This window comes from Scleropages formosus, chromosome 12 (genome assembly GCF_900964775.1).
Source record: "Scleropages formosus chromosome 12, fSclFor1.1, whole genome shotgun sequence".
NCBI lineage: Eukaryota > Metazoa > Chordata > Actinopteri > Osteoglossiformes > Osteoglossidae > Scleropages > Scleropages formosus.
The window spans coordinates 23455299-23469648 of NC_041817.1; the positions used below are offsets into that span (position 1 = coordinate 23455299).

General features: G+C 42.3%; 1 protein-coding gene across 1 annotated transcript; it reads right to left on the reverse strand.

The window, feature by feature from the left end:
• Positions 1–7300: 7300 nt before the first annotated feature.
• LOC108928943 (Krueppel-like factor 5) lies at positions 7301–14343 on the reverse strand. Its single transcript, XM_018743160.2, has 4 exons — positions 13728–14343; positions 11218–12055; positions 10694–10753; positions 7301–7883 (listed from the first exon to the last, which is right to left on the reverse strand). Exons 1-4 carry the CDS (start codon positions 14058–14060, stop codon positions 7705–7707), a joined length of 1410 nt encoding a protein of 469 aa, XP_018598676.2. The 5' UTR covers positions 14061–14343; the 3' UTR covers positions 7301–7704.
• Between the last annotated feature and the right edge of the window lie 7 nt (positions 14344–14350).

Sequence of the window (14350 nt, forward strand, 5' to 3'; positions counted from 1 at the left end):
CTTGAAAGGTCTTTAGTGTTTAACCATTGTTTATCAATGGGGCTGGTTGATGATCCCAATGCAAGGCACAAGGGATGGACTGAATGGTTGCAGTGAACGTGCTTCATGGTCGAGCACAACAGACCGACAGGCTGCGATAAAGCCCTTTTACAAATCAGGCTTCACCTAAGAACCGTACAAGAAATTGCTGGTGCCTAAAAACTGTACAAACACACACACACGCACACACACACACACACACACATACACAATGGCCACTTGGATGGTTAATGGATGTTTACAGAAACATTATCTGATACCAGAGTGACTTATTAGCTTTCCTTCAGTGTAATCAATAACCATACAACACACTGGTGTTGGGTTATGAAAAGATAAAATATTTTTGGTTGGCAAAATGCCGAAAACCTTATGGTTCACGTGGAGGACTTTGTTGTCATTCCATGACATGGAGCACAAGTCTTTAATTGGCTGTATGCTTATACTAATGCAGAATTCATGATCTGTGACAGTATGAATAGGTTGGAGAAACAAATTCATCTAAAGAGCCAAGAGTGATTTGCAAACAGCAGATAGCGGTAATCGATGTAGGAACGGAACAGGCCACTGTACACAAACCATACACTCACAACTAGTCATCATCTATTTATTATCTATCATACGTTGGATGAATGCATTCAATTGCACTCTTTGACTCAAGCTCATACAGACCTCAGAGTCTGACAGCTGATGGGACAATTTTACAGACAAATTAATCTGAGTCTTGTTGTAAAAAATGAGTTTGAAAGAACAGTCCATAATGGCAATGTAACGTAAACTAAAACAGGTCTTACACTGCATCTGAAAAATCAGCTCTGTACGTTGAAACACACGCTATTCTATACTATCAGGTCGTACTACTTGAAATGCTATACATGCTGCCATTGTGCTACAGCTTGCATAGAAGTAGTAGTTTTCTGGTCATGCAGGGCTACATACCTCAACGAGGTAGAACATTAGGGAGATCAGTAGCAGGAGCTCATGGTGCTGCCCTCATGCTTCTTTCCTTCAACCAACCCTCTCTACCTGGTGTGAAGCTTTCACACCGATTTGTAACCATTTAGAGGGGCATATTTGTTAATGGGACTGGACAACAGTAGAGACATCAACATGGAACGCTCCCTGGATGGATCTTAGATAGGCCTACACACCAATATTTTCATTATGGCATGAAAAAAAAGATTCACCAACAGTCACAGATAGCATTCATCACTCGCATCGTAAGTTTCAACAGGGGTGTCACAACTTGTCAGGCACTGGGTGGACCAAAAATTGACTAATAGAGTTATACACAAATACTGGGTAGACAAAATAGGCTTGCTTAAACACTGAGAGGGACACATCTCCCATCACTTGTTATGCCTGTGAGCTACACTTAAGCTTTGAGAATAAGTTTGGTGACCTCTCTTTGCTGAGTAATGTACACAAGTTGTCAAGTTACTGTATAACCTGATCCTATTATGCTCATTGAATTTTAATGCCAAAAACATGACCAGTCTTTTATGTTAAGCCCTCTTATCCTGTTACCTTACCTGCTTTTTCAGAGCCTGGGTGGTCTCCTGACTTAGGCAGGTTGTGCTAAAAAAGTTTGCTGAGGGCTTTGAGCCACATAATAGCCACAACGCATTTCCAATTCAAATCTCTTTGCTCAAATCCTCGAGCTGACATCTGAAGATCAATGTATGCCGCAAGGTAAAGTGGAAGGTTGCAAAGCCAGTATTGTTTCAAAATGTTTTCAGATACTCTGATAAATCTGAGGTAACAAGTAGTACGTTGAGATGTAGTTAGACATAAAGTCCTGGGGTTTAACTATTATATTTTTTTCGTTACCAGGATACCATTGTTTTTTTTTTTTTTTTGTAAAATTCCATGCTTTGTGGGGGGACTCCCCCCATTGCACAAAGAGCACTTTACATCTTACAAAACCTCAGGGAATCAGATGGTATTATGGGATCAATAACTGAGCTGTGGGCAATTATATACCCAGTATTTATTTTTAGAATTTTATTTTCAGTTATTACTGGCATTATTACAGAGGAATATAATTCTCAGATGATCTGTAACTAAGCACTATGATATATTTATTTATAAAAGAAAAAATACAAAAAGGATCAAGTTAAAATAAACCATGTCCATTGCAAGTCAGTTGCAAAAGTGTATTGTCAGACTGGAGTGCTTAAACAGCTGTAAGTCATCTCCTTAAGTGTAGTCATGCTTGTCTTGAATTAAACTATGCTGTAGAAAGAACCACTTTGGAGATCAGAGCATTAGAACTTCACAACATCAGCATGTGTTGTACATTGTCACTCGACTGGCTGTATTAATATTAATTACATAACATGTTATGCTTAATAAAAAAAACAGACTTCCTTCCTAGTGTTACCTTACAGATGTCCTACTCTCCTGTTTGACTTGATCTCAGGGGCCACCATGCTCCGAAATAGGTTATGTGAATCCTTCCACCCTAACCCAAAAAAAAGGGGGAGGGCAGTGTACAAGAAGAATAACGTTCATGCTGAGAAGACCTGATGCAGGGAGAGCAGGAGGAAGGAGAAGAAAGGCCTGTAGGAGGAAACCTCAGGAGCAAACATCTATGCCGTTTGATTGAATCCATGGGCAGTAGTTTGTTTATCTTTAACATCTGATGTGCATTATCTTCAGGTCTGAGGTTATTTCTGTGACTCAACCAAGAACATATGCAGAGATCAAAAATCCCAGTTTGAATCATAAAAATGTTGAGAAAACTTTGAGCATTTTCTGAGTTCGTACGAACAAGAGTATTGTTTGAATCGATTTACTCAAGCAGAACATAACCAAATTACAGGGAGCTGAATTTTGAAAGTGTGTGTGCGTGTGCGGAGATATGACAATCACCTTAAATCTCGAATTCCATGATCTTATCATATATATTTCTACAGCAACATGATTTTACTCTGTCCTGGGGTTGGCAGTCCATGCCTGCCTACCACTAACTAAAGGATCATCAGCTGTGTGCTTGGACAATGACTTCAACATCCTCGGACTATAGCTCTAAATTGACAGACATTTTCATCTTTATACCAGACATATCCAGACAGGTCCCCTGTCACCACAACAGACCGACCAAGGTTTATTTTTCCTCTCTTTCTTTACAGCTGGGAGATTTTTGTTTTCTTCCCTACAGTTGCCAGCTGGCTCATCCAAATAGCTACCTATGTCTGTCAGCGTAGAAAATGATAATCTTCATCGTACCATTCCCTTCTCTATTGTACCACTCCTTGGAGCTATGTTCCCCACTCTGTCACACTGGTGAGAAGAGCCCTCGAAAGTAAATTGAACTGCGAATGAGCTGAACTCGGTTTATTTCTGAACTTTGTTGATATGTTGGGCAGAGACTAAACCTGTCTTGAAGTACCTCTTGACTCTCAAGAACTTTTTTTTATCTTTAAAGTCTGGGACTTCACCCTTAGACCGTTGACCGTGGTATGGAGGCTGATCTTGACACATGGTCTTGGATGAGACTATAAGCTCAACATGGCCTTTGCCCTCTCAATGACTTTGGGCCTCCTCAGTTAACAGCGCTTGCTAATTCCAACATTATAGTACCCAGAAAGGTCTTTCAGACAGAACTTCAGTTCCTAAAATGTTTAGCACTTTAAAGGCCTTCTACAATGACGTACTATTCACACAAATACTTAAAAAAAACCCTGTAAAACAACGCATGGCGAAGAAAAAAAAAAGCAGTCTGACAGAGCGCACTGTATAAGAGCTCGAGGAGCGGGGCGGCTGGCCAATCCGGTTTCACCTGGGTTGGCGCGCATTTTTGAGTTGATTGGCACGTGAACCCTGAAACGTTATTTATTCTTTTTTTTTTTTTTAAAAAATCAACGGTCAGCCAAGTGTTGAAATATTCCAACGAACTAACGCTGAATGTGAACAATTAGAGTAATAAACTCATGCGCCAACAGTTGGTATGGCCACATACTTTAAGTTAAAGTGATTCATATTGGGGGGAGAATGATTCTCGTCAGCAAAGGTAATTTCTTCCGAGTTCCAGGACTGCAGTTAACGCGTCACCTGAAGAAAAGTGCAATGTACATTTAAAAAAAGAAACTGCATATTTGTTTTGCACGAAACAATTTATCGATTAACGTGTAAATTTGGCAGGGCTAGAAAAGCTGGTAGCTCACAAACAAACATGATTTCGTTGTGCCTGTGTGAAGAAATGTCCTTAAAACAAGCAAAAGTACAGCCGCAAGTTACAGGATTTCAACAAAGTAGCATTATCTGACACAGGTATTGCCGACCGTTGTCTTACCTTACGACCGTGTTTTTTATTTGTTTGTTTTGGGATAATTCAATAATATACAGGACCGCTGAGTCGTATGGGTCCCCGTCGCTCAGTTACCGCTATATATATGTGATATAGCGGCGTACACAGTGCGACATAGCTGGATATAACAGCATATATCATAGACTAGAGCGCTGTATATATTAGCGCGATATCTGTGAATGGCAGTAAGTATAGCGAGGCCCCAGTAGTAACGTGAAACATCATGGCTTTCTATACAGGTCAGGAGCATGTTTGTTCATTCATTGTCTCGTTTCTTTATTTGCTATAATTCCCACTGGCAGCATGTGTGTTACTATTTCTTTTTTTTTCTTGAACACGATGCGCAATGATTTTGTAATTGTTTGGCATGGTGGTTCATAAAGTAAAAAAAAAAACAGCACGCAGAACAGACTTACTTATTGAAATGTCCACGTTTAACCCTATGACGGATAATTAAGATTTAATTTTCAATAAAATTATTAATAAAATAAAGATTTAAATCATAAGAAAATGCGTCATACACTCAGTAAGTTTGGATTTCCTCTGATATATTACTTTTTATTTTTGCAGTAAGGGCTCATTAAGATACCATTTGCGTCTTTCACCAACCAGATTAAATAAACCACCATCTTAATGACATCTTTTATCCCACTAAGTGATTCAGCAGTGATTTTTCATTATTTTAGAAACACCAGAGGATTATGGGCAGAGCAATGGAAGCACATGCCAATTGCTTATATTTTACTCTATTAAAACTCCAGCTGCAGACAAAATCATAGACAAATGATGGAAAAAAAAATCCAAAAATGAGAATGGTCTGTAGATGAATGATAGAAAATGAATTTGTTGCCACTTTGAACGGAAGTATTTGCTTGGTTAGAGCAAACTACGAATGGAAGGGGTGGTGAATGGCAAGAACAACTCTGCATTTTGTAACTCAAATATTATACTGTTTATTCAGGTAATCTAAAGTCCAAATACATCATCTTGGACAGCTTTATCTTTAAAATTTTCTTTTATTGTTCAGTGTATACCAGTAAAACTAAAGTGTTGGGTATTCCTTCCAACTCTGAAGCCTTTGACTGCCTCTTATTGTGAGTATTCATTAATCACTCGTACTTGATAACACAGATAGTTTGTTCTAAATCAGTCAGCTCCAAGCACAAACATGGTCTTGTGCTCAATACTTCATCACTTACTCAGCACTGGTGACAGGGTGATGGCAATGTCGAAGTTATCCTTGAAAAGCTGAACTTCAAAACCGCTTCTGCTGCAATCTGTAGCCATGTTGATAAGTAGCGTTTCCCCCAAAGGTGTAACAAAATCACTAGGTACCCATCCCTCCATCCATTGTCAACAATTTGCAAGTAAAAACTAGCAGTAGATACTAAAAATCAGTATTACCCTATATATTTAAACATATTTTGACATATATCAAAACATATAGATATTAAATATTTTAAAATTACTATAATGAATAAAGTGATTTTATTCAGTAATGCTTTTGCACCTTCTAATATTTTCAGAAGAGGGTTATTCAGTTACTACAATGATGATAAAGTAATAAAACCATAAACAGTGTGCTGACATTTTTCATTTGTTGAGCAGAACACTGGAGTTCACAGAAGATTGTCTATCTGAAAAGTGATAAGTAAATTTTATTAGGCTTTTTTGTTCAGTTCCAAACAGTAATGGATGTAGAGGACAGCCATTTCTGCAAACCTCACTGTTTTACACCAGAATTTCAAAAATAATTATCAAAACAGAAGGATTCATTTAAAAAAAAAAGAAAAAAAAAATTGGAAGCAGGGCAGCACAAAAACTTGCCCATTTGTTTCAATGATTAGTGTAAAGCAACCAAAACTTTTGGAAAATAATTATTTACATTGGATGTTTGCTCTTTTACATTAAGGCATTCTAGTCATACAAAGAAATGCAACTAACTGGTGCCAAAGAGCTACATAATAAATAATTAAAATGATATTTTTACAGTAAAAAATTAAGTTGTTAATGTTTTAAAGCTTAAAGCAAAATCTCAGACCCATTTAATGGTGTGTCTTTGCTAAACCCAGTAAGCTCTTGCCCTAAAGTAGCTTGTTTGAACTTCTTATCACCTAAGAAGGCACTTAGGAAGAAACGTGTGTTCAGAATGCACAGTTAATGTGGTACTCTACATTCAGCTGGCTTTGCGATTCTAAAGAAATAACATGCATATGTAATGACTGTACAACCTGTACATTTGTTTGTGATCAGCATCACAATCCCTTCTGAATATTGTTTTCAATATATTGCAGTATTATATTGAACAATATAAATACAATGTTATCCTATGTCCAGTTTGAAACAATTGTTTTCCTGTTGATAGATCCAGTACCAATTAAGTTATTCCAGTGTGATGAATTTCACATTTTCCAGTTTACAAATGTGTCAAAATTATACAGTGTGTAAAATGTCCACTGGTAGTTGCATTAACAATATTCTCATAATACTGTTCATTTCTGCACCCAACTTGATTTAAACATGTTGTTGTGTTCTGCTGTCCAATTTTACTATATTAAAAATGTTGTCTTTGGAAGTCACATGTGACATAGGTTTTGTTCTTTGGTTTTAAACGGTATGAGTTTCCTTCTAAGTATACCGCAAGTCTTCAGAAGTTCACAAAAATGAACAGTATAATGGAATAACATTTTCATCAATGCAGTCTAAAGGGAAAGGAAAAAAATATTCAGAATGCACCCTTTTCTGTATAAAATACAGAAATATGGCAACTCCCTTTAAAAAAAAAAAAAAAAAAATCTTTACACTATTTCAAAAGATGTTACCCTTTTTCAAGTGCTGTTTAGACACAATAGTTTGACACAACATGTAATATCCAAGTTTACATATTACATACACCAAGCTTAAAACATAAAAACTTGGAAACACATGTAACATGAAAAAACCAATAAATATATAAAATCACTGTATGCATTTAAAAAACTTATTTACTAAACCTTTTAATTCAACCTGGGAAAGGACTTAGTTAAAAGCTTTGAGGTATAAAACAAAAGAACAAAAAAAAAAAAAAAAAAAAAAAACTTTGTATGCTGAATTGGGTCTGCCATGAAAATCTCTCACAGAAAAATGTCAAACCCCCATTACTACCATATGAAATACAACAAGAGAAAATTAGTTTACACAGCTGTTTGAAGAACACTCTGGTCTACAACTCTGGAAGAGATCAACTTCCCATTTCCAAAACAGAAAAAGCCATAGTACCATGTTACGAAAAACCAGTATAAACAAAGTATGTAGTCCAGTCCCCTGAAGATGATAACATGGGCCACTCTGGGGAAGAAGCGTGCGGTTGGCGGACTCTAACTCTGGTGCCTCTTCATGTGGAGAGCCAGGTGGTCGGAACGCGAGAAGCTGCGGCTGCAGACGGTGCACTGAAAGGGCTTGGCTCCCGTGTGCTTCCGGAAGTGGCGCGTTAGCTCATCGGAGCGGGCAAAGCGCCAGTCGCAACCTGCCCACGTGCACCTGTACGGCTTCTCCCCTAGAACACAAGTCCAGCCAACGTTAGTTCATCGCTGCACCATATTAGGTACATAAACAATCTTATCTATGCAAGTGCACCAAATGGTCAGCAGAAGGTAAAGTGGTTACAGACTTGGATCGGTGACCTCAGTGTTGTAGATTCAAATACCACGAAGTGATGTACCTTGAAGGAGCGCACTTAGCGTAGCTTACGTAAACACCCAGATTTAGAAAGGAGTTCTCATTTATGTTCACATTTATTCATTTAGCAGACGCTTTTCTCCAAAGCGACGTGCATCTCGTAGAAAATACAATTTGTGCATTACATTAGGAGACAGAGACATAGTTGCAGACGTGATCCTTAAGTACAGTCAGTTTGTTTCCTTCGCCATCTCCACCGACAGGAGTTAGGAGCAGTTAGGATCGCTACTGAATTAAGCAAATTCCTAGCTAAGTAAGTGCATAAGTGCAAATTATGAAAATAGTTATTTAAAACATAGATGCGCGCATATAAAACCTAACGATATTTAAAGGAGGCTGTATTTAAATGCAACCTCATATTCAAGCTCAAAATGAGACCCTGTTGCCAGGTTATTTTCCCATTTGACATTTGCCTTTCTGAGAAGCCGTAGCTATGGTTTCACAGTAAACACGTAACACTGGAGATAAAATACTGCAATCTCACGCAACTTTTACATTCCTTAAAAATATTTACCTCCCTTTGAGCCAAACCTCAAGCAACATGGCACATGTTTATGCTAGTCATAATAGAGTTTAATGAGAAGTTAAGCAGGGAGTGGCATGGTGGAAGCGAATAGTGTTTGGCTTTCCCAAGGTGCAGCCAAAACACCTTAAAGCCTTCTGAGCGTGAAGAGACAAAACTGTGAAGGTGCTCCTGGAAGCATGCCTGCTTATGTCATAACCACACTAAACCTGCTGCTGTTTTCCTTCTTCAACGAGTTGAGTCAGGAGTAATCCAGTCTTAAAAATAGAACCCAAACACAAGCATTGTAGGCCAACACAAGCTCGCCTTTTTGATGCATAACATAGATAAGTCCCTTTGACTTAACTAAAGCGGGGAAAAATAATAAAGAACAGAACAAAAATGGAAAAAATAGTACCGAACCAAGATTGCCAGGGTGCAGCAGGAATGGTTTCATAATGCCGCTGAGGTCTCGGCACATAAAACTGAGAAAAACACGTCTTAGTTCTCAAATGAGCAACAAATTGTCCACATTGAAATCATGGGACTGCAAGCAGACACCAAAGCACTGCTAATCTTGAATGGAGCTTTTATATTTTAGTTAAAGACACTGACCAAAATTATTCAAGAGTATTATCCAACCATACCAACGAGCTCCTAAGAATGCCCTCAGGCTTTTCTTTGCCTTGCATGTATCTACCGTACACATGCAGTACAGCGGAACGCTTTCGGGCAGTTCGGATTAATTCTCGAGCGTTCTCCACGCGCTGCGTAAATTAATTTCAGTGCGGCAGTTAGAAACTAGTTATCTTAGTGACATCTCAAGGGCAGAAATACAGGTAAGCTAAATACAGAACGTTTAAAGGAAGCATGCGTGAACTTGTTTGAACTATAAATGGAAGGCAAACTTTGCCCGGAGCGTTTTCCACCACGGAAGACAGACACGACGGTCTTCATCGCAGGTGATTATCAGGCTATTGTGAAGACCCTTTCAGGTTGGTGAAAGCAACCTCTCCAAATATTTCAGATAATGGCTGTTGATAGAGGAGCTCCTGGTGTGTTTAACACACGGGACAAGATTAAAGCCACGTGACGCTGTCTACTACCGATGCAAAATGTGACTTTGTCGAGATGCCGCACCGGCTATATAGAAAAGTGGATTTTTGTGGTCAAAAGAGCTTTGTGCACTCCTCTAGTAAGTGGTTGAAATGCCCCCCCTCCTACATTTCTGTGGTTTCTTACTACATTACAGCAATTCTGAGCTGGAATTAAAACACTGCAAATTTATCTCATATCTACCTGCTCTTTAGAAGAGTAAAAGGGATTTTTTGGTGACTTATACTCCCATGTTTTTATAAGTCATTATTGATGACTGCTCATGAAGGGAAGCTACCTTATGTCCTCCCGAGGCCGAGGCATAAAATTTTGTCCACTCTAGAGGTGCGATGCTGTGTCCTTAATGCCCCTTATAGAGGACATTCTATGCTTTAAAGGATACCACATGTGATGGTGCTTGGACAGTGTCCTAGAAACAGATCCAAAAACTGTTCTTGTTGGATCTCTGGAGGATATAGTTATGCCAGATGGGTGTTGATAACAGATTTTTAAATGTGCAGTCACTCTTAATATTTTAATTGCCTAATTTCATTTTCAATGCACATCTGCTGCTTTCATTAACAACAGTATGGGAAAGGGGAGAAAAATTTTTTGGTATTTATAAAAGTAAATTGTGCAGGATACATAGAAATTATTATGAATTAAGAACCTGTGTTGGCTATGGTATTCACAACACACGTGACTGACATTGCAATTGACATTGCTCTAATATCTGAGGTCTATGGCATATTGTAACCATTAACAGGACTGCAACTTTATGACATTAATACGGTTAACCAACAACAAAAAAATCTTATTGTTGTAAATTAAAAAGACATATTTGGAGAACAAAACTAGGCATTAAAAAAAACTGAATAAATCTTTTTTACTTAGTTTTATATTAATGAATGCCAAGAACAAACTCCTGCCCAGCAACGTGCTATAAATGAACCACGTTAAGAGACCGGCCATCGATATTTAAAAAAAAAAAAAAAAAAAAAAAAACAAAAAAGCATGAATGAAATCCTTACCGGTGTGGGTCCTTAGATGGGCTTTCAAGTGAGAAGACTTGGTGTAGACTTTCTTACATCCTGGTGCAAATAAATAAATAAAATCACTGTCATTTATGCGTCGGTAAAATCACAAATGGCAAAAATAAACCCACAACAAGAACACAACGTTATCATTTAAACAATAAAATACAGGCAACTGAAAGCATTTCATAATGCAATCGGATCCCACCAATATTGAGCACGCTGCAGCAACTTCTGTGCAAATGGACAATTAAAGTCCGCGCTCCACATTTCTCTGGTCGGATCTTCTGGACGTAGGGCCATTCGATGCCAATTTGAAAGCCATTTCCTCTCATTTGCTTAGAGCTGGTAAAAGGCTTTGGCTGCATCTAAATAATTCAGCGCTGACTGCCTTGGTAGGCAGGTTAAAAACACCAATCTCCGCAGCAAGAACTGAACAAAAAAAAAAAAAAAAAAAAAAAACCCTCGTGACCCACAAACGTGGGAATCGGACCCCCACATTCGACACGTTTGCTCTTTACCTGGAAAGTCACAGTGGTGTATTCTCCTTTTCTCCAGGTCGGGGTTCGTCCTGCGATTGTACTTCACTGGTACGGGTGGTGCCGACGGTCCCGGCGGTGCCGGCACACTCGACGAAAGGCTTGGGTTGCGGACGGCCAGTTTGGAGGCGATGCTGGCGGCGTACGAGGGAGGAGGTGAGAGGTTCTGCATGAGTTCTTTATGCCTGTCCGGGCTCCCGGGTTCAGAGTTGGGAGGTGAGGGTGGAAAATAAGGGGGCTTCTGCTGCTGTTGGATGAAGGGACCCGGCAGCGAGTAGCCCCCGTTAGACATGCTGCAATAGGACTTGACGGCGGCCTGCTCATCAGGCAAGTGCAGGTCACTTAGTGTGGAAATCGGAGAAGCCATGGCGTTACCGCCGTGAGCATCCGCACCGGCATGGCTTCCAGGAACAGCCATGTCCATGTCGGAGTTCAAGAGCTGAAACAAAGGGCCGTCCTGGCCCATGTCGAGGGAGGGCATCTCCTGCTTCACGAAGACGCTGTCAAAGTCCCCTGCGGTCGACGGACTGAAGATGCTGGTAAAGTCTGGGAGGGCCGAGGCCGCGTTGCCGTGGGAGCAACTGGGACGCATGAAGGGCGGCGTGGGCTCGGTCTTTACGGCGGCCCCCGGCGGCCTGCACAAACCAGTCCGCAGGTAAGTGATGTCGGGGAGGAACACGTTCATGTTGATGCTGTACGGGGAGCCCTGCTCTTCGCCAAAGGACTGGTCCATCACGGGGGCGTCGCCCCTGTACAACTTCCTGTCTTCTGGCATGACCAGAGGTTGAGGTGTCAAGTATCTGTCCATCTCCAGCTTGGCCTTAGAAGTACAAGGAAATGTAACGCGATACAAGATGCATATAGAGCCGCATCATTTTTAATTGCTATGCAGCAGCTACACGACTGTTTACCGGGCTACGAATGAATTCACAACGAAAGCGAAGCACATTAAACACAATGCATTAATCATATTAGAAGAGAAGCGCAATTATATGCACTGGTAGAAAATTATGAACAATTCGCTGAATAACTTTGGAAATAAGTCCCAGATATACAAAAGGATTCATAAATATTAGAACAGAAGCACCATTAAGGGAAGATCATGAGGCGGAATCGTTAGTCAAAGTACTCTGCGATTATGGAACGTCAGGGCATCATAAAAGGTTCTGCCATTTATCTAGCAGCCTCTCTTCATGAATATTCTATATTTGGAGGTATGCTGGGACAACACAGTCACGCTTAATGCAATATTTACAAAGAGCTAATGACCCAGGGGCTTCTAACCACAACACACACTCATCTGTTACGGCTCCTGCTCACAAAGGGCCTCCCGAACTGCTTCACTCCAGACTTGTGTTTTATTAATCACTTTGATCGTACAAATAGTATCTCGTTTTAACAAGCCTACTTTAAATGGATACACACGCATCATCATTTCGCGTCATCTCCGTAACACCGTTAATAGCGTCGGGCTCCAGTCGGGCGCGTTTCTGTTTTATTTTGCACAAAGACACGGGAGCCTTCCGAGAGAGGGGACCCGCACGAGCTGTCCGACCTGGGGGGAGAGGTGTCACGGCGGGGGGGGGTGGGTGATCCACGCAGAGATGAGGCATCGCGGTGGGACACGTGGATCCGTGGACAAAACAAAAGCATCTCGCACGAGGTGACACATCTATCGAGTGCCCTCCAAGCGGCCGTGCAACATTCCAGCTTCTCGTGCAAACACTGCCCACCACGGCGGAACCCGCATTGCACGCGTGGGACCCCCCTCCGCCCCACCCCACCCTTCACTGGGCAATAACACACACTGGAAGAAATGGATTGTGCATGTGTCATGCGGTGGAACACAGCACGCATGGAACAGTACCGTGTGCGTAGCGCCGGAGACACACAGACACACACACACACACACACACACAGCAACTGAGCTGCTGGAGTCCACCGAGCTCGTGCGCTCGAGCGAGCTGTGGAAATCCACGTCTCGATTTAGACCCTCCAGCTGTTCCCTCGACACGGATCTCTTTCACACGCGTTTTCTCATTAAGGTCCGCGTTGCAGGGAAGTTTCTCCCCACCGAGCACCCCGTGTGTGTGTGTGTCGTGCGGGTGGGAGGGGGTGGGGGGTCAGCTGCCGACAGCACAGGACAAGTGGACGGCAGCGCCGAGCGAGCCATCCTCCCTCGGGCTCTAGTCCGCGTGCCGCAGTTCCACGCCTCGCGGCGAGAGCATCATGCGCGGTGGCCGAGGCGATACGACACGACGTGATGAGGTGTGCGTGCGGTCGCGCACGTATAATAATAATATTCGCGAACGCTGGCCCCGCACGAGCCGCAGACCCCCCCCACCCCACCCCTCACGAGACGCCGATGCTCCCCGACAGTCCCGCGCGGCGCCTCTATTTTTACAGCTCCGGCTTCCACAGAGTGGCGTCGGTCGGGAGAGGCACATTTAACGTAAAACTAAAAAAATAAAAGAAAGCCCTCTCTCTCTCACCTGGACGAGGTCGTGCGACAGCGCGACGCCGCTCATCCCGCTCCGGGTTCGCGGCGGACGGTTCACAGTCACACTGACCGACTGACTCGCTCGGCGATGTGCAGAACGGCTGGGGACCGGGCGGACGGCGACACGGGTGACCAGACGGGCTCCTGACGGGAGGGGGGCGTGGGCGGGTGGAGCGTCCGTGGGACACAGCGACACAGAGAGGGGACTGTCTCCGCACGCGGGTTTCCAAGGGGAGACGAGCAGCGAAGCGGCTGCGCGACTGCACGAGCTCCTCTGTCCGTCCTGCGGCTCGCCCTCCGCCTTACATGTCAAATTACGTACCATTAGCTGTGTGTGCCCGCGTGGAGGGGGGAGGCGGGGGGCGGGGCCCGGCCTTCTTCAACGGTTAAAAAAAAAAGAAAAAAAAAATGATGAAACGCCTTGCTTTCACTGCGTGCCTTTGAACCCTCGGCATTCCCAAGAGGCGGCCAAACAAGGCAGTCATGTGCGCTTCAGGACAGGAGGAAACACGAAAAACGGGTTTCACTCCCACTCTCACGCAAACGGCATCAGTGGGAACGAGCGGCTACACACTGTTTTACATCATTCTACCCCGTTCACTCACCGCTCCGGCT